The sequence below is a fragment of the Mobula birostris genome, chromosome 24 (genome assembly GCF_030028105.1).
Source record: "Mobula birostris isolate sMobBir1 chromosome 24, sMobBir1.hap1, whole genome shotgun sequence".
NCBI classification, from domain to species: Eukaryota; Metazoa; Chordata; class Chondrichthyes; order Myliobatiformes; family Myliobatidae; genus Mobula; species Mobula birostris.
In genome coordinates this window covers 51,576,136-51,602,220 of record NC_092393.1, presented here as the reverse complement: position 1 = coordinate 51,602,220, position 26,085 = coordinate 51,576,136, and the positions used below count along the sequence as shown (strand labels likewise).

General features: G+C 43.5%; 1 protein-coding gene across 1 annotated transcript in view; it reads right to left on the bottom strand.

Moving 5' to 3' along the window:
- Nucleotides 1-791: 791 nt before the first annotated feature.
- Nucleotides 792-26,085, bottom strand: part of btbd17b (BTB (POZ) domain containing 17b) — a 36,006-nt gene continuing 10,712 nt past the window's right edge. The window contains exons 3-4 of the mRNA XM_072242395.1: nucleotides 7,190-7,472; nucleotides 792-1,872 (exon numbers count right to left, since the gene is read on the bottom strand). Coding sequence (XP_072098496.1) covers nucleotides 792-1,872; nucleotides 7,190-7,472 — 1,364 coding nt within the window. The remainder of the gene's footprint in view (nucleotides 1,873-7,189; nucleotides 7,473-26,085) is intronic.

Genomic DNA, 26,085 nt, shown 5'->3' with positions numbered 1-26,085 from the left:
TGGGTGCTTCACCAGTCGCAGCTTTATCGGAGAGTGGCAAAGTGAAAGCCACTGTTGAAAAAAACTCACATGAAATCTTGGCTAGAGTTTTCCAGGAGGCATGTCGGAAACTCTGACATCAACTAGAAGAAAGTTCTATGGTCTGTAGAAACCAAAATTGAGCTTTTTGGCCATCAGACTCAATGCCACATTTGGCATAAGCCAAACACCGTACAAGATCAAAAAAAAATACCATCCCTACCATAAAGCATGGTGGTGGCTGCATCACGCTTTCAGGTTGCTTAACTGCAGCAGGCTCTGGAAGGATTGTGAAGTTAGAGGGTAAAATGCAGCAAATTACAGGGAAATCCTGAAGGGAAACCTGGTGAAGTCTGCAAGGAGCAGTAAATTGGGAGAAGATTCGTTTTCCAGCAAGACAATGACCCCAAGAATGGCTTAAAAACAATAAAATTAATGTCCTGGAGTGGCTAAGTCAGAGTCCAGACCTCAGTCCAATTGAGAATTTGTGGCTGGACTTGAAAAAGGCTGTTTACTCATGATTCTCATGCAATCCAACAGAGCTTGAGCAGCTTTGTAAAGAAGAATGGAGAAAAATTGCACAAAGCTGATAGAGACCTATCCACAGACTTGGGCTGTAATTGCTGCAAAAGGTGAAAACTTCTGGTCGGGGGCAAGGGTTGAATACTTTTTATAGGCACAGTATATTAAGCAATTAGGGTTTCCTATTTTCTGCATGTACTAGACTTTATTTACTGAGACTTTTTTGGATGAACGTCATCCTCTGAATGAAATCACTTTATTGCTTTAATCAGTGGCTGGTAAATGGGTTTAATGATGATGTGGAGGTGAAGGGAATTGTCAATCAAGTATTCTGAGGAACGCTTTTGGAGATCGGCCCGGATGAGGAAGTCACCGGTTTCGTCAGTGCTTTGGTGGAAGTTATACACATGCTTCACATAGGACCTCCCTTCTTGCTTCACCCTCACCAAGATAGTCTTCTGGAAGCTGACTCCTGCGAAGTTGACGCTGTTAGTAGCTGGGTTGATTATGATCCGCGGCCGCCTGTCTTCGGGGCTGTAAGCCTGTACTGCTCCATTCGCCGGCGACGAGTATGAGGGCCTGAAGCTGATGGGCAGCCACCTCGGTGAGAAGAGGGCATTCCAGGTCACTTTCCTGCCACTGTCAGAGTTACTGGGTGTCAGCTGGGTTTGGAAGCTGGTGCTACGATCATCTCGGGCAGGGTTATTGATCACCCACTGGGAACCCCAGGAACTAGACAGATAATTCCTTGGTATAAAGAGGCTACAGTTGACATCAAAATATTTGGCAAACACAAGAGGTGTGGTGGAATGAAACTGGAAAGTGAGAAAAAGTAAGTTGTGGACTAAACTGTAAAACTCATTCATGATGGGTGATTGCTTCTGAATGTAGAACAAGTGCTGGGGGCTGATCATGGCATAACGAATTGACTTGAGGACGGTCTCTGTTACCGAGATGTCGGGGTGGTTCTTCTTTATCCACTCCTCAACTCCATAATAAATCTCCAGTTCACTTTCCACAACCAGGTCGGAGCGTTGAAGCAGGGCGACCATCAGGTCGTCACTCATGGTTTGCCACTCCTGGCTGTGAATGACGCTGGACATGTTCCAAGCCAGAAACCGCTTGCATCTCTCCTGTAGGCCTTCGTTACCTATTCTGAGTGAGTAGTGATACCAACTGACCACATGGCCTCGGGGCAAGGCACTGGCAAGGTGTTGGCTCATGTATTCAAGGATACCATGCTGCAAGGCTGTAATGTGGTACTTGGTGGCTAGTTTATGCAGTGGGACAACTTGATTCAAAAGGACTGTGATTTCACCGCTGTACAAGTACCTGTGAAAACAAAGCAGAAGTCTCCTGTTAAACACCTATTAGTTGATCTATTTATTCAAAGGTAATTCCACAATTAAAACTCAATGAATATACTTGGTGAACACGCACCGTTTCTTTGATAGCAGTGCACACATCCAGTTATCAGGGTGGAGGAGTAACACCTCATATTCCATCTGGGTAGCCTCCAATCTGACAACATGATTTCTCTAACTTCCAGTCATTTCTCCCCCCCTGTTCTTTCTCTCTTTTTTTCCATTCCCTATTCTGGCTGCCCTTTTATTCCTTCTCTTCTCCTCACCTGCCTACCACCTCCCTCTGGTGGCCCTCCTCCTTCCCTTTCTCCCAAGGTCTATACCTCCAATCACCTTCCAGCTTGTACTACTTCCTCTCCCCCCGCACCTTCTTATTCTGGCTTCTTCCCCCTTCCTTTCCAGTGCCGATGAAGGGTCTTGGCCTAAAGTGTCGACTGTTTATTAATTTCCATAGATGCTGCTAGATTTTATGAATTCCTCTGGCATTTTTGTGTGTACTACATCCAGTTATCTCTGTGCATTAGTGTGCCAGATACATAATACATCCCAAATAGCAAGCCTGTGAATTGTGATATGTCTGGTACATCCTTATCGTCATTTATATTTGACCTTGATTGAAATTAGCTTAGTTGTGCCATTTAATCCCCAAGCTGGTGTTCTTTCTTTTTAGGTCCAATTTGTCCATACCAAAATTCTACAACTTGGCCTCTTCATTTGCATGAATATTTCCTTATGAAATTTAATGATTCCAGCCATAGTGGTTACAATGCTGCCTGGACTGGTGTTAAGACTGTAAGATCCAGGAGAAGAATTGGGCCATTTGGCCCAGAAAGTCTCCTCCACCGTTCTGATCATGTCTGATTTATTTTCCCTCTCAATCCTATTCTCTTGTCTTTTGCCTGTAACCTTTGGCGCCCTTACAAATCAAGAACATACCAAACCCTGCTTTAAATACACCCAATGACTTGGCCTCTACAGCCATCTGTGTCAACGAATTCCACAGATTCACCACCCCCTGGCTGAACAAATTCCTCCTCATCTCTGTATTCCGAGGCTGTGCCCTCCTGACCTGGACTCTCCCATTATTAGAAACACCCCCTACACGTCTGCTCTATCTAGTCCAGGGATTCCCAACCCATTTTATGTCAAGGATTCCTACCATTAACTGAGGGGTCCATGAACCCTGATCGAGGCCTTTCAATGTTCAGAGAGTTGCGATGAGATCCCCTTCAATCTTCTATCATGGGGGTTATTGTACCATTATATCAAAATACAATAAATAGTTATTTTCCTTACGGCATAAGACTATTTGGCCTAATGAGTCCAAGCTGGTAATCCTCTCTCCCCCACTTAGTTCCCTGCTCTGCTGGGGGAGAAGCTGACAGCGATGCAGGTGGGTGCTTTCCTGGTGTCATGGATCCTTGATTACCTGACTGGCAGACCACAGTACGTGTGCTTGCAACACTGTGTGTCCGACAGAGTGATCAGCAGCACTGGGGCTCCACAGGGGACTGTCTTGTCTCCCTTTCTCTTCACCATTTACACCTCGGACGTCAACTACTTCACAGAGTCTTGTCATCTTCAGAAGTTTTCTGATGACTCTGCCATAGTTGGATGCATCAGCAAGGGAGATGAGGCTGAGTACAGGGCTACGGTAGGAAACTTTGTCACATGGTGTGAGCAGAATTCTCTGCAGTTTAATGTGAAAAAGACTAAGGAGCTGGTGGTAGACCTGAGGAGAGCTAAGGTACCGGTGACCCCTGTTTCCATCCAGGGGGTCAGTGTGGACATGGTGGAGGATTACGAATACCTGGGGATACGAATTCACAATAAACTGGACTGGTCTAAGAACACTGAGGCTGTCTACAAGAAGGGTCAGAGCCATCTCTATTTCCTGAGGAGACTGAGGTCCTTTAACATCTGCCGGACGATGCTGAGGATGTTCTATGAGTCTGTGGTGGCCAGTGCTATCATGTTTGCTGTTGTGTGCTGGGGCAGCAGGCTGAGGGTAGCAGACACCAACAGAATCAACAAACTCATTCGTAAGGCCAGTGATGTTGTGGAGATGGAACTGGATTCTCTCACGGTGGTGTCTGAAAAGAGGATGCTGTCTAAGTTGCATGCCATCTTGGTCAATGTCTCTCATCCACTACATAATGTATTGGTTGGGCACAGGAGTACATTCAGCCAGAGACTCATTCCTCCGAGATACAGCACAGAGCGTCACAGGAAGTCATTCCTGCCTGTGGCCATCAAACATTACAACTCCTCCCTTGGAGGGTCAGACACCTTGAGCCAATAGGCTGGTCCTGGACTTATTTCATAATTTACTGGCATAATTTACATATTACTATTTAACTATTTATTACTATTTTCTATTACTATTCTATTACTATTTATTATCTCTATGACTATTACTATTTACTATTTACTAATAGTAATATTACTATTACTATTTATTATTTATGGTGCAACTGTAACGAAAACCAATTTCCCCCGGGATCAATAAAGTATGACTATGACTATGACTATGACTGTGACTATAATCTTTTCTATATGCACCTTTTAATGTCACCCAAAGTCTGCTACCACCCTCCTTCCCTGGGAAGAACTAATGATGTCTAATCAGCCAACCAACCAACATGTCCCTGGGAAATGGGAGGAAACGGGAGAAAACGGGAGCGGCAGAAGGAAACCCACCTACTATGGGGAGCAGGTTGCAACTCCACACAGCCAACAGTGGAGGTCGGGATTGAACCTAGGCTGCTACAACAGTGAGGTAGTAGTACTACCCACTGCACCGCCATGCTGCCCACTGGTGTTCTCCTCTTCCTTTCAGTTTCTTAACAAGGCCCATAATTTGCCTTAAATTCCATCACCATCATCATCATTATGTGCCGTGTCATATGACATGGGTGATCATGGTATTGACCATGATTGTTCTAAGCAAATTTTTCTACAGAAGGGGTTTGCCGTTGCCTTCTTCTGGGCAGTGTCTTTACAAGATGGGTGACCCCAGCCATTATCAATACTGTTCAGAGATTGCCTGCCTGACGTCAGTGGTTGCATAACCAGGACTTGTGATATGCACCAGCTGCTCATACGACCGTCGACCACCTGCTCCCATGGCTTCATGTGACCCTGATGTGTTGGGGGGGGGTGGTGGCTAAGTAGGTGCTACACCTTGCCCAAGGGTGACCTGTAGGCTTGTGGAGGGAGGGAGCGCCTTTCACCGTCTGTGGTAAAGAATAGGATTCAATACTAGCTGGCAGTCTTTTACAGGGTACACTTAATCAACTGGAAGTAGAACCACAGCTAGTGTCCTATTCTTGCATCTATACCGTATATTTAAAATACATTCGGTTTGGTTCATCAACTATGATCTAAACACAGACACCCTTACAAATCTATGTGGGCCTCTCTCATCAAAACATCTTAAGTCTCTGAACCAATAACAATAAATTCCAATAAGGTCCCTTCCAAACATAAAACAGAAATTTCTGGAAACATGGAGCAAGTCAGAGAGCATTGGTGAGAAACAGATGGGCAAAAAAATCAGGTTGATAAATTTCTGATGATCGTGTGGATAGTCAGAGGCTTTTTCCCAGGGCTGAAATGGTTGCCACAAGAGGATACAGGTTTATGGTGCTGGGGAATAGGCACAGAGGAGATGTCAGGGGTAAGTTTTTTACTCAGAGAATGGTGAGTGTGTGGAATGGCCTGCCGGCAATGGTGGTGGAGGCATATACGATAGGGTCTTTTAAGAGACTTTTGGATAGGTACACGGAGCTTAGAAAAATAGAGGGCTATGGGCAAGCCCAGTAATTTCTAAGGTTGGGACATGTTCGGCACAACTTTGTGGGCCGAAGGGCCTGTATTGTGCTGTAGGTTTTCCATGTTTCTATGAGACATCTTAATGAAAATCCATCAGGCTTTGGATTGTTTGTTTCTCCACCGATGCTGCCTGACTGACCTGCAGAGAATTTAAAGCATATTTCTGTTTTTATTTCAAAATTCCACTATCTGCGTCCTTCTTCCTTTTCCTTCTGTAACATAGTGGCAAGTGTAGATTTAGGGATGAGCGTGCTGGCTAGCAAGCAACTGAATGTTGAAGACGCACCGCTGAATTTTTAAGCCTCTGCTTTTTAACATGTTTCTCAGTTTAACTCCACACTCAGAGTTCTGGTCACCTCCATATAGGAAGGATGTGGAAGCTTTAGAGGGGCTGCAGAGGAGATTTGATCAGAATGTGCCTGGGTTAGAAAGCATGTCTTCTCAGGATAGGTTGAGAGAGCTAGGGAGAGAAGGAGGATGAGAAGTGATGTGTTAGAGACATACAAGATCATCAGCGGTATATGTAGAGTGGACAGCCAGAGACTTTTTCCCAGGGCAGAGATGGTTAATACAACGAGGAATAACTTTAAGAAATTTGAGGTATAGGAGGGATGTCAGAGGTTCATTTTTCAAAAACATTTTTACACAGCTGCATGGAATGCGCTGCCAGGGGTGGTGGGAGAGGCAGATACATTAGGGATGTTCAAGGGGCTTCTAGATGGGCACATGGATGAAAGGAAAAGTGGAGGGCTACGTGGGACAGTAGGGCTGGAGTGATCTTGGAGTTTGTTAAAGGGTTGGCACAACATCACGGGCTGAAGGGCCTGTACTGTTTTATGCTCTACATCCATCAGGTACCTCAAAAGTATTGTTCATTATAGTTATGCACTCAGTGGCCACTTTATTAGGTACATCTGCTCGCTAATGCAAATAACTAATTAGCCAATCATGGCAGCAGCGCGATGCGTAAGAGCATGCAAACACAGTCAAGATGTCCAGTTATTGTTCAGGCCAAACATCAGAATGGGGAAGAAATGTGATCTCAGTGACTTTGACCGTGGAATGATTGTTGGTGCCAGACCGGGTGGTTTGAGTATCTCAGAAAATGCTGATCTCCTGGGATTTTCATGCACAACAATCTCTAGAGTTTGCAGAGAATGGTGCAAAAAAAAAACAGTGAGCAGCAATTCTGTGGGCAAAAATGTCTTGCTAATGAGAGAGGTCAGAGGAGAATGGCCAGACTAGCAAGAAGGTGACTGTAACTCAAATAACCAAGAGTTACAACAGTGGTGTGCAGAAAAGCATCTTTGAACATACAATACGTCAAACCTTGAAGTGGATGGGCTGCAGTAGCAGAAGACCATGAACATACACTCAGTGGCCACGTCATCAAATACAGGAGGTTGTACCTAATCTTATACAAAGTTATTATCTATATTGACTGCATTTACCTGAGTAATTTCTCAAAAAGGACAGCACATTCAGATGTTTCATGTAGAATGAGTGTGGTAACACTTCGATTCAGCAAGAGGTCCTCAAAGACATCACTCTGAAGGACAAGGAGAAGGTGGTGAGTGCGAAACACTTTGACTTCATCCGAATTCCCTGTGTAGACCTTCAGCGTGATATCACTCGAGTTGGAATTGTGCAGGAGACCATGAAGGTGATCAATAAGAATTGAAGAATGGTTGATTGTTGCAATGGCATTTTCATTGTTTAGATCTATTTTCTGGGCTGTACAGAAAAAGACAACAAAAGAAAAATAAATCATTTAAAAAAAAATTTAACAGGTTCTTCATAATCGATTTGATCTCAAATGTTATGACATACTATTCTTGAATAAAGAGAGAACCAAACCACGAACAGGCTCATGCTGAACATTTATTCTGTGTTTAGATAGTGGCCTGAGTACCACACCTGCCCATTCACCTCCTCCCTCACCTCCATCCAGGGCCCCAAACAGCCCTTCCAGGTGAGGCAACACTGCACCTGTGAATCCGCTGGGGTCATCCATTGTGTCTGGTGCTCCCGATACAGCCTCCTCTATGTTGGGAGGACTGCTTTAATGAGCACCTCTGCACCATCTGCCACAAGCAGGACTTCCCGGTGGCCAAACATTTTAATTCTGAGTTTCCATTTCTGTTCTGACATGTTGGTCTGTGGCTTCCTGTTGTGCCATGATGAGGCCACCCTCAGGGTGGAGGAGCAACACTTTATATTCTGTCTGGGAACCCTCCAATGTAATGGCATGAGAATTGATTCCTCCTTCTGACAAACAAATCATTACCCCCCCCCCACCCACTTCCATTATTCCCTACTCTGTCCTTTTACTTCTTCTCACCTGCTTATTACTTCACCCTGGGTCCCTTCCTCCTTCCCTTTTTCTTCTTGTCCTGTCTCATCTCCTATCAAATTCCTTCTTCTCCAGCCCTTGACCTTTCCCACTCACCTAACTTCACCTATCATGTTCCAGCTGGCCTCTTTCCTCTCCACCCCCCCCCAACCTTTTTATTCTTCCCCCTTCCTTCTCAGTCCTGAAGAAGGGTCTTGGCCTGAAACATTAACTGTTTATTCATTTCCACAGATGCTGCCTGACCTGCTGAGTTCCTCCAGCATTTTGTGTGTGTTGCTTTGTGTTTAGATTTATTTGGAGCATCACACAATTAATGAAGACGTCATTAGATTATTTATATCGTTCTTCACACTTGGCATTGAAGGTATGTTTGAACTGCCCATCATGAGGTCTGAAGCAGAATAAACATATGAATTGGGAGAACAGAACACTACAAAGGAAAACATAGGGGGAAGACTTTATTTTTATTTTATATTATATAATGATACAGTGTGGCGTGGGCCCTTCCAGCCCTTAGAGTCATAGTGCCCAGCAACCCCCAATTAACCCTAACCTTATCAGGGGACAATTTAGAATGACCAATTAACCTATCCGGTGCGCCTTTGGATTGTGGGAGGAAACTGGCGGACTCAGAGAAAACCCAAGCATTCCACAGGGAGGATGCATAGAGATTCCCAACAGAACAGCGTCGGAAGTGAATTCCGAATTCCAGAAAGCTCCGAGCTGGAATAGTGTTAAACCGCTATGCTGCCGTGGCGCTCTTGCCAAGTGTCTCCTGCAGCCTTTTCAGGACATTTCAGAGCAAAGATATTCCTTCAAAATAAAGGCACTGCTGTCATGGAACAAAAAAAAATGTATGATAGTCTTTTTATAAAACAGAGTGTGCTGCAAATACTTACTAGATCAGGTATGATGTATGGAGAAAGTAACAGCAAATGGTCTGATAAAAGATCATTAACCTAAGGCAACTCAGTTTCACTCTCTATCAGTGCTGCCTGACCTGCTGAGTATTTCAGACCTAATGTAGGTAGATGGGATTAGTATAAACAGGGCAAGAATGCAAGCATGGACTCGATGGGCTGAGTGGCTCATTTCCGTGCTGTTGGACTCGATAACTCATTTTCTCCGCTACTTGTCCTTTTATATTGACCTGACCTCCATCACCCAATCAATCATTTATTTTCCACTCAACATATCTACTACGTAGCAAGTTCTCCCAAAAAATCAATTGCCTATAGTCAAAGATCTTGTACACACTGCCCTCATTATTCACTGGCTTATTATCTGCGCATCCGCAAATTTAGCCCCGAGCAACTCTTTGGATTTGTTCCAATGTATCAAAAGGGCAGGAACTTGTGTGCAAGGTTAGTCAGTGAGTGTGGCTGGACATGAGGTCCAGGGAGGGGCGGGAGGAGGCATATCACAAGCTAACACACTACAAGAAGTAGAACACTACAGCACAGAAACAGGCCGCTTGCCCATCTATTCCAAGCCAAACTACTCTGCCCATTCCCATTGACCTTCACCTGGCCCACTGCTCTCCATACCTCTTCCATCCATGTACTTATCCAAGCTTTTCTTGTGTGTTGAAATCAAATCTGTTGTGTTCGATATGGGGGGAGGGGGGCAGGTGCAAGGCACACCAGCATGGTAGCATGCAGGATCTTCCACACAACTTCACTGATAACTCTACCTGTACAGTATGTGAACTCCTCCCATGTGGAAGCGGGTAACTGAGTGGCATAGGATTACCATTATTAACTACCACTACAGAACCTGCATCCACCACTCCCAACCGCAACTCGTTTCACACTCACACTGCTCTCTGAGTGAAGAAGCTCCCTCTCATGTTCCCCTTAAGCATTTCACCTTTCACCCTTAATCCATGACCTCTAGATGTAGTCTTACCCAAGATCAGTGGCAAAAGCCTGCTTGCATTTACCCTGGCTATACCCCTCCTAATTTTGTATACCTCTGTCAAATCTCCTCTCATTCTCCCACAATCCAGGGAATAAGGTCCTAACCTATACAATCTTTCCCTACAACTCAAATCCCGGCAATATGCTTGTAAATTTTCTCTGCACCCTTTCAATCTTATTGTTACCTTCCCTATAGGTAGGTGACCAGAACTGCACACAATACTAATGACTTACATGTTGTTATTTTAGTGGAAGAGTCATTGCCAATGGCTTTTGAGGTTTCATGGTTTGTTTGTTTTCCATAAGAATTCTGTGCTCCTATCCCTTGTGAACAAGACTGACAACAATGTTGACGTGTAATATAACATTCTGCATGATAATGATGAGTTTGAGTACAGAGAGGAAATTAAGAACCTGGTGGCATGGTGCGAAGACAATAACCTATCCCTCAATGTCAGCAAGACGAAGGAATTGGTTGTTGACTTCAGAAGGAGTAGCGGACTGCATGACCCAGTTTACATCGGTGGTGCGCAAGTGGAACAGGTCAAAAGCTTTAAGTTCCTCGGGGTCAATATCACAAATGGCCTGACTTGGTCCAACCAAGCAGAGTTCACTGCCAAGAAGGCCCACCAGCGCCTTTACTTCCTGAGAAAACTACAGAAATTTGGCCTGTCCCCTAAAACCCTCACTAATTTTTATAGATGCACCGTAGAAAGCATCCTTCTGGGGTGCATCACAACCTGGTATGGAAGTTGTCCTGTCCAAGACCGGAAGAAGCTGCAGAAGATCATGAACACAGCGCAGCACATCACACAAACCAATCTTCTGTCCGTGGACTCACTTTACGCCGCACACTGTCGAAGCAGTGCTGCCAGGATAATCAAGGACACGACCCACCCAGCCAACACACTTTTCGTCCCTCTTCCCTCCGGGAGAAGGCTCAGGAGCTTGAAGACCCGCACGGCCAGATTTGGGAACAGCTTCTTTCCATTTGTGATAAGACTGCTGAACAGATCCTGACCCGGATCTGGGCCGTACCCTCCAAATATCTGGACCTACCTCTAGGTTTTTTTGCGCTACCTTACTTTCCATTTTTCTATTTTCTATTTATGATTTATAATTTAAATGTTTAATATTTACTAATTTTTACTATTTTTAATATTTAACATTTGTAATCCAGGGAGAGGGAAGTGCAGAATCAAATATCACTGTGATGATTGTACGTTCTAGTATCAATTGTTTGGCGACAATAAAGAATGAAGTATAAAGTATGAGATCAAATGCAAATCTGCAGGTTTCAACAGACACGGTGTCATAAAATGCCCTCAGTGGCCACTTTATTAAGTACCTCCTGCATGTTCATGGTCGTTTGCTGCAGTAGTCCATCCATCTCAAGGTTGAACGTGCCGTGCGCTCAGAGATGCTCTTCTGCACACCGGAATGATTACTTGAGTTACTGTCAGCTTGAACCAGTCTGGCCATTCTCCTCTGACCTCTCTCATTAACAAGGCACTTTTGTCCACAGAACTGCCACTCACTGAATGTTTCTTTTTGTTTTCTCTGTAAACTCTAGAGACTGTTGTGCATGAAAATCCCAGGAGATCAGCAGTTTCTGAGATGGTCGTACTACCTCATCTAGTACCCAGGGTCAAAATCACTTAGATTATATTTCTTTCCCATTCTGATGTCTGCACAACCTTTGCTGATGGTAGCAGTGAGAAGACAGCATGTCCTGGGTGATGGGGTCCCTGATGGTGGATGCAGCTTTCCTGCAGGAGCGTTTCATGTAGATGTGCTCAATGGTTAAGAGGGCTTTAACTGTGTTTGACTGGGTCATTACCACTACTTTTTAGTTGGCACTCACTAGAGGGGAAATTAACAATGGAATGTTCAGACAGTAGTTGAATAAAATAGATTCAGAAGTCACTACATTAAGTTCCATTAATATATAGATTGAGGAAATTGTTTAAAGCATACATGTCTGAGCACATTGAAATTTGAATAGTTATTATTTTGGCTCTACCAGTAGCTTTTGGATTACTTTAGTGAGCCTGACCATCATTTGTACTGGCTCTGTCACAGTGAAGTTGTAGCAGAAATGTGAACTCATTTGAATATCTAAAAGACACGCACTATAGACTTGAATGGGTTCAAACTCATTTGCATTGGAAACTGATTATACATCAGCCCACATTTAGCGGAGAGGTTTCATTTACATAAAACAACATGCCTCTTGAGATTTCTTTTGTACACTTTTCAAAATAAATACTTCAACTGCAAGAGAAGAAACAACAAATCTATTCAACTTTAGACGGGCTTGCAGAACTGACTTTCAAGTGATCTGCTTCTCACATCTTTGCCAATCACCGCTTAGTGGTTCAGAATCAGAATCGGGTTTAATATCACTGACACTTGCCATGAAATTTGTTATTTTGCAGCAGCAGTACAGTACAATACATAAAAGTTGAAAACCAAAGTCAGCAAGTTCAGAGGTAGAGATCTGAAGGTCAAGTCTGCAAGTCCATGTTGGAGACCTGATGTCTGAAAGTCCGTGGCCAAGAACAAAAGGGCCAGAAAGGCGTGTGTGTGTGTGTGTGTGAGAGAGAGAGAGAGAGAGAGAGGGGGGGGGCAGATGGGGGAGGGTGGGAAAGAGGCTTGATTTGCTGTTGTCTTCTTTTGTTCTATCATTGTTGTTGCTTGTGTTGTTCTGCTGAATATTGTGAGTGGGCTACGCTGGCGCTGGAAATGTGTGTTGACACTTGCGGGCTGCCCCAAGCAATCCTTGGACATGTTGATTGTTAGTGCAAATGACAGATTTCACTGCAAGTACATGTGATAAATACATCTGAAACTGAATCCTGAATCAGAAACTTTAACTGAACCTGAGCTGCGGTCTCCATCGAGGTCATGATCCAGTCTTAGTTGTTTCGGGATTAGAGAGAGAAGTTTGGGGTCAGGTTAGTGTTTAGGGACGGTGATGTGGGGGTGTTAGAAGTTAGGACCTGGCTTTGTGTTCAGAGGCCAGTGTGTGTGAATGTGAGGCTGTCCTAGGTCCCTGGGATCGGATGTCCATGCGAGCAGGAGGCAGGAGGAAGCGTAAGGGGTGGCCAGTCAGTGTGTCTGGAGTTCGAGCTGGGAGTTCTGGTCGTGTCAGCGGCTATTCCAGGGCTTGACAACAAAAATTGGATCTCTCAGATTGATTGGAAGTCCAAAGGTCGAAACCCGATGCTGGGGTTGGAGGACTCTCCGTGTACGTGGGTGGATGGGAGAGTTGGAATGGGGTTTGTTTTGCTGTGGACTTGTTACTTGTTGTGTTCCGTGTTGGTCTGCCGAACGTGGTGGGCTTGCTATGCTGGTGCCAGAATGTAGGGTGACACTTGCGGGCTGCCCCTAGCTCACCCTCAGGTGTGTTGGTTGTCAAGGCAAATGACACACCTCACTGCACGTTTCAAGGTTCATGCAATAAATACTTCTGCATCTGACAGCTAAAAGCTGGCTATACCTGAGGCACTGGGGACCATCAGCAACAATGGAAATGCACACAACCGGACAACTGGAGCAGTCTACATCCATGTCAGGGGTTCACTCCTGCTCTAATGAGGAGTGGAGAAAAGCTTGCAACACCAGGTATAACTACTGTACTCCCAAGATGGCGCTGGAAAGTGGTGATTCTTTGTGTTTAGCTCCGACAGGAACCATCGATATTCCCGTTTAGGGCTACTCCAGCTGAAATCCAAAGTCACAGCCATGGGAACTTCAGTAAAACAGCATCGGTTTTCACAAGGTCCTTTGGAAACAGATTCCAGCTTGCAAAAGCCGCAGCGCAGAACCATATTCACACTACACAGCCAAAACACCGTACAACAGGCAGAGCTAAGCTCTTGGATCAGAACCAGCAAAAAAAAAACACACTATACAGAAACAGGCAAAACTTCACAAACAACCAATGTGCAAAAGGTGACAAACGGTGCAAATAAACAAAATACTGAGAACGTGAGTTGTAAGAAGTCTCTAAAAGCGACTCCATAGGTTCTAGAATCAGTTCAGAGTGAAGTTACCCATACTGCTTCAGGACCGTGTAGGGTAATAACTGTTCCTGAACATGATGGTGTGAGGCCTAAGGCTCCTGTAACTCTTGCCCAAGGCGTAACCATTTTCCGTTGCTTCAGTAGCAACGTTCCATGGTAAGGTCAAAAGTGGGGATGTCACTGATGATTGAACGTTATTCATTTCCATTCACAATCCCTCATCCTTCACTGACGTGCTGTGGAAGCCAGGTTATTGGGTATATTTAAAGCGGAGATTGATTGCTTCTTGTTTAGTAACAGCATTAAAGGTTTTGGGAAAAGGCAGGAGAATGGGGTTGAGAGGGATAATAAATCATAGAAACATAGAAACATAGAAAATAGGTGCAGGAGTAGACCATTCAGCCCTTCGAGCCTGCATCGCCATTCAGTATGATCATGGCTGATAATCCAACTCAGAACCCTGTACCTGCCTTCTCTCCATACTCCCTGATTCCTTTAGCCACAAGGGCCATATCTAACTCCCTCTTAAATATAGCCAATGAACTGGCCTCAACAGTTTCCTGTGGCAGAGAATTCCACAGATTCACCACTCTCTGTGTGAAGAAGTTTTTCCTCATCTCGGTCCTAAAAGGCTTCCACTTTATCCTCAAACTGTGACCCCTCGTTCTGGACTTGCCCAACACCGGGAAGAATCTTCCTGCATCTAGCCTGTCCAATCCCTTTGGGATTTTATACGTTTCAATCAGATCCCCCCTCAATCTTCTAAATTCCAGCGAGTATAAGCTTAGTTCATCCAGTCTTTCATCATATGAAAGTCCTGCCATCCCAGGAACCAATCTGGTGAACCTTCTTTGTACTCCCTCTATGGCAAGAATGTCTTTCCTCAGATTAGGGGACTGAAACTGCACACAATACTCCAGGTGTCCCATGATCGAATGACAGCGAAGACTCAATGGGCTAAATGACATAATTCTGCTCCTATGTCTTATGGTCATCTGGTCTAATTTCCATTTGTGAATGCTTTGCCCAACTTTCCATCTGATCTGTGTCTCGTAGCCTTAAACAACGTTCCTTGCTATCCAGGACACCACCAATTTTAGTGTCCTCGCTAACTTACTAATCATACCTCCAGCATTCAAACTCAAGTTGTTAATGCATATCCAAAAGAACAAGAGACACAGCCAATACTCTCTAGGATACGCTAATTGTAACAGGCTTCCAATCAGAAAAGCACCTTTCCACTGCTACTTTATGTTTTCTCTCACTAAGTAGAAAGAAATCTATTTGATTGAGACCCCATCCAGCCCCATTACCAGTTGTCCTGATGAAATCTACAAATGCAGTTGCCTAGGCTACTCCAAAAGAACAGGAGCTCAGGACTCACACCACCAGGTTCAGGAACAGTTATTACCCTTCAACCATCAGGCTCCTGAACCAAAGATGATAACTACACCCAACTTCATTCACCCAATCACTGAACTGTTCCCACAACCTATGAACTCGCCTTCAAGGACTCTTCATCTCATGTTCTCAATATGAATTGTTTATTTATTTCTTATATTATTTTTTCTCTTTTGTATTGGCATAATTTGTTGTCTTTTGCTCATTGGTTGTTTGTTTGTCAGTCCCATTAGGTCTGGTCTTTCACTGTGTTTCCTGGATTTGCTGTGTATGTCTGCAAGAAAATGAATCTCAGGTTTGTATATGGTGACGTATATGTACTTTGATGATAAATTTAATTTGAACTTTGAAAAATTAGTTCTCAAACTCTTGATCTCTACCAGCAGGAAAAAGGAAAGCTTCCAATATATGGGAACACCAGCAACTGCAGGTTCTCCTGTCAAGTCACACACCTGTGTGGAGTTTTACACGTCCTTCCTCTGGATCTTTCACAGGTGACCTGAATTCTTCCCAAATGCCAAAGATACGATGGTTGGTAAATTAACTATCTGCTATAAATTGACACACTCCCCCATGTAAGTGGCAAGATGATCAGTAGGGTAGGGCAGGAGTCGATAGGGGTGCAAAGGATAAAATGGGACAAGTGTAGATGGGTGTTGATGGTTGACGTGGATAAGGTTAGTTGTTTCATACTCAATGGTGCTACAACCTCTTTAACCATTCTGGTATGGAAATATATCCCATTCCTTTGTCATTGCTGAGCCTAATTCCAGGTACACTCTGCCCAATAGTACCTTGTGAATACTTTCATTAAGAGGTTCAAGAATTAATTGCCTTTAGATGGGCAGTTGGCAATGGATAAGAAAAGTTTGTCTTCCTGTGGCACTCATGTCCTAAAACATTTTTTTAAAAACCTTTGTTTTGAGCGGAAACTCCAAACTGATTCATGATTTTCTTGAATAATCTTTATTAACATTGGTGTTTTTTGTGAAAAGTAAGGAAGGATGATAATTTTATTCAGCGGCAGTAATTATATCCATTCTCGTTTAGCTTTTGTGGATTTGACCTGGGTTAAGACACCTGTAGTGGACAGGCCAAAGAGCAATCCTGAGACCTGGTAGTACTCTCTCCACACTCGGAATTCTAACAATCTGCTGTAAATGACCATCCCATGTAGGTCAATTGCAAAGAAAAATGGAGTTCATGGGAACATGTAGGAGAGAATGTGGAATTCATTGCCACAAATGGCTGTGGAAGCCAAGTCATTGCACACATTTAAAATGGGAGTTGGTAGGTTCTTGATTAGTAAAAGCACCAAAGGTTATGTGGAGAAGGCAGAAACATAGAAACATAGAAAATAGGTGCAGGAGTAGGCCATTCGGCCCTTCGAGCCTGCACCGCCATTTATTATGATCATGGCTGATCATCCAACTCAGAACCCTGCACCAGCCTTCCCTCCTTACCCCCTGATCCCCGTAGCCACAAGGGCCATATCTAACTCCCTCTTAAATATAGCCAATGAACTGGCCTCAACTGTTTTCTGTGGCAGAGAATTCCACAGATTCACCACTCTCTGTGTGAAGAAGTTTTTCCTAATCTCAGTCCTAAAAGGCTTCCCCCTTATCCTCAAACTGTGACCCCTCGTTCTGGATGAGTGGGGTTGAGCAGGATCGTAAGTCAGCCATGATGGAATGGTGGAGCACATTTAATGGGTCAAATGGTCTAATTCTGTTCTTATGTCTTATGATCTTAGACAATCAGTATTGTTCCCCTGGGAGCTAGCATGGAACTGAAAGGCTGAATGAATTGCGTTCTTTCTTGTAAAGATTGTACATAATTTTTGTTTATCTTTTTTTTTGTAAATACTGCTTATATGATATGTTCCTGTGATGCTGCTGCAAGTAAGGTTTCCATTGTGCCAGTGCCTACGTGTATTTGTGCAGATGCAATAAACTTGAATAAATTCAAAGTTTGAAGTAAATTCATTATCCGAGTACATAATTGTCACCATATACTACCTTGAGGTTCATTTTCTAGTAGACATTCACAGTAGAATGTAGAAATACAATAGAATTAAAGAACCTACACGCAAAGACTGTCAAGCAACCAAAGTGCAAAAGAAAACAAACTGTGCAAAAATAATGATAATACATAAATACTGAGAACATGAGTTGTACAGTCCTCGAAAGTTAGTCTGTAGATGATAGAATCAATTCAGAGTTAAGAGAAATGAAGTTACCCACGCTGGTTCAGGAGCTTGATGGTTGACAGGTAGTAAATGCTCCTGAACCTGGTGCTGTGGGACCCAAGGCTCCTGAGTTTCCGGTCCGATGACAGTAGTGAGAAGAGAACATAGTCTGAATGATGGGGCTCCTTGATGGTGGATGCTGCTCAGTGCTGGGGAGGTCTTCTCTGCCACTTCCTCTGTTTTTACAATCATGAGGCAAATATAGTACAAGATAAATGTGTTGGCATTGCATGTGAGGTACTTAATACTTAACATTTTACCGTTTCTGAATCTCCCATCCCCATTAACCCTACATCCCTCTCAAATCTATATCTTAAATTTCCAGCATTCACAGCATTTTGCTGTGTGGTTATGCTGTGCCTTGAGATGTGCAAAGACTGTTACTGAAACATATAGCTCCCCTGTATTTCCCTGGGACTTACATAAAACATTGAACAGTATAGTGCAGTACACACCAAAGTTGCTGGTGAACGCAGCAGGCCAGGCAGCATCTCTAGGAAGAGGTACAGTCGACGTTTCGGGCCGAGACCCTTCGTCAGGACTAACTGAAGGAAGAGTTAGTAAGAGATTTGACTCTTCCTTCAGTTAGTCCTGATGAAGTGTCTCAGTCTTAAACGTCGACTGTACCTCTTCCTAGAGATGCTGCCTGGCCTGCTGCGTTCACCAGCAACTTTGATGTGTGTTGCTTGAATTTCCAGCATCTGCAGAATTCCTGTTGATAGTGCGGTACAGGGTCTTTGGCCCATGATGAAATGCTGACCTTTTAACTACTCCAAGATCAACCTAGCCCTTCCATCTTGCATTTCCATGCTGGGGAAGTCTAAGACCAGAGGGCACAGCCTCAGAATAGAGGGGCATCCTTTTAGAACAGAGATAAGGAGGAATTTCTTTAGCCAGAGAGTGGTGAATCCGTGGAATTTGTTGCCGCAGGCGGCTGTGGAGACCAAATCATTAGGTATATTTAAGGCAGAGGTTGATAGATTATTGATTAGTCAGGGCATGAAGAGATACAGGGAGAAGGCAGGAGACTGGGGCCGAGAGGGGTAAAAAAGTATTGGCCATGATGAAATGGCAATGCAAATTTCTAAATGAAATGGCCTAATTCTGCTCCTAGATCTTATGATCTTATAACCTTCCATTTTTATTTCATCCATGTGCCTGTCTAAGAGTCTCTTAGAATTTCCTAATGTAACTGCCTTTCCCACTACCTCTGGCAGCACATCCCATACACTCACCACTCTCTTTGTGAAAAAAATACTTCTGACCACCCCTCCCCTATACATTCCTCCAGTCACCATAAAATTATGCCCTGTTGTATTCGTCATTTTCGCCCTGGGAAAAAGTCGTTGGCTGTCCACTCTATCTACCCTTCTTATCATCTCATACACTCTATCAAGTCACCCCTCATCCTCCTTCACTCCAAAGAGAAAAGCTCTAGCTCTGGCTCATCACCCTTTCCTCGTAAGACGTTCTGCCTGTTCCAGGAAGCATCCTGGAGAATCTCCTCTGCACCCTCTGTAAAGCTTCCACATTCCAAAAAATGAAGGCTAACACACCATACGCCTTCTTAAACATCCCATCAACTTTGAGGGATCTGTGGACATGGACCCCAAGATCCCCCTCTTCCTCCACACTGCTAAGAATTCTGCATTAACCCTATACTCCGCCTTCAAATTTGACCTTTTCTGGATGGAGATCTGTCTGTCACTTCTCAGCCTAGCTCTGCATCCTATCAGTGTCCTCTTGTAACCTGAGATAACCGTTTACACTATTCACAACACCACCCGCAACACACACAGAATGCTGGAAGAACTTAGCAGGTCAAAGAGCATGTGCAAGAGGTGGAAGATAGAGCAAGGAGGTCCTTCTGCAGTTGTACAAGGCCATGGTGAGACCTCACCTGGAGTACTGTGTGCAGTTTTGGTCTCCAAATTTGAGGAAGGACATTCTTGCTATGGAGGGAGTGCAGCGTAGGTTCACTGGGTTAACTCCAGGGATGGCGGGAATGTCGTATGTTGAAAGACTGGAGCGACTGGGCTTGTATACACTGGAATTTAGAAGGATAAGAGGGGATCTGATTGAAACATATAAAATTATTAAGGGATTGGACACACTAGAGGCAGGAAACATGTTCCCGATGTTGGGGGAGTCCAGAACCAGAGGCCACAGTTTAATAAAAAGTGGTAGACAATTTAGAATGGAGTTGAGGAAAAACTTTTTCACACAGAGGGTTGTGGATCTGTGGAATGTTCTGCCTCAGAAGGCAATGGAGGCCAATTCTCTGGATTCTTTCAAGAAAGAGTTAGATAGAGCTCTTAAAGATAGCGGAGTCAAGGGATATGGGGAGAAGGCAGGAATGGGGTACTGATTGTGGATGATCAGCCATGATCACAGTGAATGGTGGTGCTGGCTCAAAGGGCCGAATGGCCTGCTCCTGCACCTATTGCCTATTGTCTATTGTCAAGCAATAGCTATAGAAAAGAATAAGCAGTTGACGTTGTGGGCCGAGACCCTTCATCAGGACTGGAAAGAAAGGGGGAAGGAGTCAGACTCAGAGGTTGGGGGGTAGAAAGGAAGAGGTACAAGGTGGATACGTGGCTGTGGTGCTGGGTCTGGGTGAGCACATGGTTGAAGAGTCGGAGGGTAGCAGAGATGCCAGAGGGGGAGAAGTAAAAGAGAGTTTCACTAAGTTCCTGTTGAAGGGAAGATTTAAACTTCATCTGAGTAGGCCTCCCTGGAAGAGACTTTGTAGTGGAGTAGTCAATCACACAAAAGCCCACTACCGCAACCATGTATCCACCTTGTACTTCTTCCCCCTTCCCCCCCAACTTCTTCGTCTGACTCCTTTCCCCCTTCCTTTCTCGTCTTGATGAAGGGTCTTGGCCTGAAACGTCGACTGTTTACTTTTTTCCATAGATGCTGCCTGACTCGCTGAGTTCCTCCGGCACTTTGTGTGTGTTGCTTTAGATTTCCAGCTTCTGCAGGTTTTCTCATGTTTGTGATTCATTCATAACACCCCAATGTTCAAACCAAATTTGATTTCAAGGAATTAAATTCTTAAAAATCTGATTTTAACAAAAGAAGCTGGTCTTATGACAACAGGAATGTTTTAAAAATTCAGTAGGTTCATTAATGTCCTATTGGATAGAAAGCCCTGACACTCTAACCAGTATGGTCTAGGTGTCTCCAGATTCAAATCGAACTGTGTTCAAAATAGAGATCACATCGCATCGCGGAATGAATAAAGGAAAAGGTTGTGACAATTCAAAAACCCTGAGGAAATGACTGGTTAATGACTGATTAATTCCCATCAGTGCTGCATGATGACAAGTATTCAATGTTCTTTGGGTGCATGGCCAGTTTCTGGTTTCGGGGAATTTTGCCTTGCACGTCCAGGTCTATCATCGGCATATTGGAAAGACAATGGTTCCAGAATGACCATGGTGATCGCTACTGTCTACTGTATATTCACTGCTCAGCTACGTAATTTCTACTTTAGGCCAACATCGATGGGCTGAATGGCCTAATTCTGCTCCTATGTCTTGTGGTCTTGTTATGGGCTTCCTATCCATGCTGGTCATTACTCTGTAATTCCCTGAGCCTCAATTTTGCTTATTATCATTTCGCCTTGGTCATAGAGCGCTACAGCTCAGCAACAGGCCCTTTGGCCCATCTAGTCCGTGCCGAACTGTTCTTCTGCTTCGTCCAATTGATCCGCACCTGGACCATAGCCCTCCATACCCCTCTCATCCATATACTTATCTAAAAATGCTCTTAAATGTTGAGATCAAAACTGCATCCACCACTTCTGCTGGCAGCTCATTGCACACTCTCAGCACCATCTGAGCAAAGAAATTCCCCTTAAATATTTCACCTCTTACTCTTAACTTTTAATCTCTAGTTCTAGTCTCACCCAACCTCAGTGGAAAATTGATCATTACTTTTCTCAAAACATTATGTACACTGTCACTATTTTATAGCTGTAGATTCTGATCTTGTAACACTTAAATTGAAACAGCTTGTTGGGATTGAAATAATATTTTAAAACTTTAGGCCTATTGAATTTAGACAACATTCTCAGTTAATAATTGTTATTGAAAACAATGATTATGAGTAATCTTCTAGACTCTTCTATTTATGGTTCTATTACTATTATTATTTATGGAGCAACTGTAAGGAAAACCAATTTCCCCCGGGATTAATAAAGTATGACTATGACTATGACTATTGTATTGATATTTAATCCATTAACACTTTTGAAAATAGAGAAAAAAATGGATTTAGATTTAAGCAATCCACTTTGCAGACATTACGCTCATGACATTTTTACATTTCAAACAAGCCAATGATTCTGTGCTCCCACAAAGTAATGAAATATTGATTTTGTCTCGTCTTTCATTGTAACATGTATTGAATGCTGCCTCGACAGCAAGGATTGACGTGTAGTCTCTTCAAAGAATTTCACAAAGCATGAAAGATTCAAATGAAAGCAAAGTGACCCCACAGTCTCTTCCCCTACCTCCTCTGGCGATGGCACTCCATAAAACCAAAGTTGCAAAGGGAAGAAGACATCTTGCACCACTCAGACGATTTCCGTACAGCATTGTCTCAACGGAGCCCATATAGTGTTAAACCTCACTCAGAATACATCTGGATTACTGGACACTTATGTAGGACACAGCTCCTTTTCAGCTGCTCCTCACTGAAAAGTCGCCTTTTATTGGTGGATTCTGGCCTTCGCTGCCATAGTAACCAGTTCAATTCGGATTTTTGTTCATCGCTCCACTGTGTTGGATGAATCTGTACAAAGCAATGAGAATGAGAGTTAAAAAGAGGTGGCTACATTTTTAAAAAATCAAGAACGTGTGTTGTTTTCTTTCTTGTAACTTTGGTAATGATTAGATAAGTGAAGGCAGATCAAAAGAAAAAGGCAGGTGTAAATCAATATAAAGGAAAGAAGTGTTAACATTATTTTATTATAGTTAAAAAGAAAATAACTAAAATAACAATGTTCATTTGTAAAGAACATTTGGTGAAATTAACCATTGTAAAGTGCTCCACAGGAATATTGTTGGAGAAAATTGACATTGGCTATGGTCAAACAACAGGAATTCTGCAGATGCTGGAAATTCAAGCAACACACATCAAAGTTGCTGGTGAACGCAGCAGGCCAGGCAGCATCTCTAGGAAGAGGTGCAGTCGACGTTTCAGGCCAAGACCCTTCGTCAGGACTAACTGAAGGAAGAGTTAGTAAGGGATTTGAAAGTTGGAGGGGGAGGGGGAGATCCAAAATGATAGGAGAAGACAGGAGGGGGAGGGATAGAGCCAAGAGCTGGACAGGTGATAGGCAAAAGGGGATACGAGAGGATCATGGGACAGGAGGTCCAGGAAGAAAGACAAGGAGGTGGGGGGGGGGGACCCAGAGGATGGGCAAGAGGTATATTCAGAGGGACAGAGGGAGAAAAAGGAGAGTGAGAGAAAGAATGTGTGCATAAAAATAAGTAACAGATGGGGTACGAAGGGGAGGTGGGGCCTTAGCGGAAGTTAGAGAAGTCGATGTTCATGCCATCAGGTTGGAGGCTACCCAGACGGAATATAAGGTGTTGTTCCTCCAACCTGAGTGTGGCTTCATCTTTACAGTAGAGGAGGCCGTGGATAGACATGTCAGAATGGGAATGGGATGTGGAATTAAAATGTGTGGCCACTGGGAGATCCTGCTTTCTCTGGCGGACAGAGCGTAGATGTTCAGCAAAGCGGTCTTCCAGTCTGCGTCGGGTCTCGCCAATATATAAAAGGCCACATCGGGAGCACCGGACGCAGTATATCACCCCAGTCGACTCACAGGTGAAGTGTTGCCTCACCTGGAAGGACTGTTTGGGGCCCTGAATGGTGGTAAGGGAGGAACTGCAGCTGGTAGCTGAGCTACATTCAGAAATGATCACAAAGTCAGAAATGTAGAAAAGGATCTTATAGAGACTGCGAGCACATTGTTGCAGGGCTTAAGGTGATTATATTGGCTGGTGCAGTCAGCTGACATAGAACATTAAAAAAACTCACTGGATCGTTACACTAGGGTACTTCTAAAGAAATTGTATTTGATAGGTCATAAGTTATAATTACTTGTCTAAATTATTATGCTGCCTCCAGCTATGAATTTGAAAAAAATTCTGGGGAAGTTTCTGAGGTCAGAATATTTTCACAGCTGCAAGCAGTCTTCCTTGAAACTGTAGGTCAAGATTCAAGTTTGTTTATCATGTGTACTTTGAAACATACACTGAAATGGGATATTTACATTTACAACCAACACTCCCAAGGGTGTGTTGGGTGCAGCCCGCGTGTTCTGGCACCAAGAAAGCACATCCACAACACTCAGCAAGCTCGTATCGATGCATTTATACACATTTTATTCTGTATCCATACTTTAACCTCTAAAGTATTTTTAAATAATATTTTACTCTTTATAATTGTTGAGTGTTGTATCCTCACATCAACTATTACTGTTTAGTTTGAGTCAGAATCAGGTTTAATATCACTGACATGAGTCAGGAAATTCACTAACTTTGCCGCAGCAGTACAATGCAATACATGATAATAGAGAGGCAACTGTATGCGTATACATATATATAAAATAGTTAAATAAGTAGAGCAAAAAATAGGAATAAAAAATTTTGTGAGGTAGTGTTCATGGGTTCAATGTCCATTTAGAAATCAGATGGCAGAGGGAAAGAAGCTGTTCCTGAATCGCTGAGTGTGCGCCTTCAGGCTTCTATACCTCCTTCCGCTCAGAATATAGTAAAACAGGATGTTTGTGGCTGTCTGTAGTTTTCTTACAAGTCGCCAAGCTTGGTGGCACCACAAGAATCGTACCTGTGACAGTTGAGGCCACTGGGCTGCAGAGTCCCTTTGATGAGCTGTGATTAACACAAACCTTTCCTTAGAGCTCCAGAGTTATGGGGATACAGTGTGGAAACACTGAATCCATGCCAACTATCACCCACGCACACACCTAAACAGCATTGATCCCATTTGTTTTACATAGAGTCACAGGACACTACAACACAGAAACAGGCCCTTTGTCCTATCTACTCCATGCCAAACTATTATTCTGCCAAGTCCTGTCAACGTACACCTGGAGCATACCCCTCCCATTCATGCACCTATCCAAATCTCTCTTAAATGTTGCAATCAAACCCACACCCACCACTTGCACTGGCAGCTTGTTCCATTCTCTTGCCACCCTCTGAGTGAATAAGTTCCCCTCAGGTTCCCCTTAAATATTTCACCATAACCCATAACCTCTTGTTGTAGTCTCACCCAACCTTAGTGGGAAAATCCTCTAGCATTTACCCAGTCTATACTCCTCATAATTTTGTATCCCTCTGTCTAATCTTTCCTCATTCTCCTATGCTCCAGGGAATAACTTCCTAACCTTTCCCTATAACTCAGGTCCTCAAATCCCGGCAATATCTTCGTAAGTTCTTTCAGTCTTATTAATATCTTTTCTACAAGTGGGTGAGCAGCACTGTACACAATACTAGTCACTCACAGAGTGTTGTGTTCTTTATACGTACCGTGGGTTACTAAGAATAAACCGTATTCTGGAAGAATATAACTAGAACTTTTATTTAACAGCAAACAGCAACCACGTTTAAACCATACAAGTTTCTAGATCATTCTGTCAGTTCTGCGCATGCTTCGAACTCTGTCCAATGACGTTCTTACACGTGACATCACCACATCTTCCTTTCCTTAAAAAGAACAACAATTAGCAACATTAATCAAAACAAGTGCATAATCTAACATGAGGTTCACACCGTTCCTGTGTTTCATTGTTATTTTCATGTTTGTCTGGTCTGCATCAGTTAATGGAAACTCTGAAGTTGACTCTTTCTTGAGGTCTTTGAGAAGAAATCACAATTCATTCATTAGCTGCGTAATCTCTTTTCATCACTTCATTAAAACTTCTCAATTTCTTCACTTGTGCTTTCACTTCTTCAATTGGATCCCGATTCTTGCCACTCTTTGGCTTCAGATCCGTATTGTACTGTACCGGCAAATTTGATAATAAAGGAATGGGTCTGGGATCTTTCTTTATGACTTCTTTTACCTTTGCCGCGTTAGAACAAATTCTCTTCTCTCTCGCTCTTTCATCAAGTCGCTGTATTCTGACTCCGGGTCACTGTCCAGGACCAAGACTCTTTTCACCAAATTCAGTCTCTCACAGGCAGATAAACCAAGTATTGACTGTACATTTTTTGGCACGACCACAAATGAAAGTGTGTGCACACTATTTTTGTGTGATACTTTCGACACACATGTTCCTTTAACTGGAATGTCTGCACCTGAATACCCAGTCACTTTTATATTTGTCTGGTGTAACTTTGGTCTTGGCTTTATT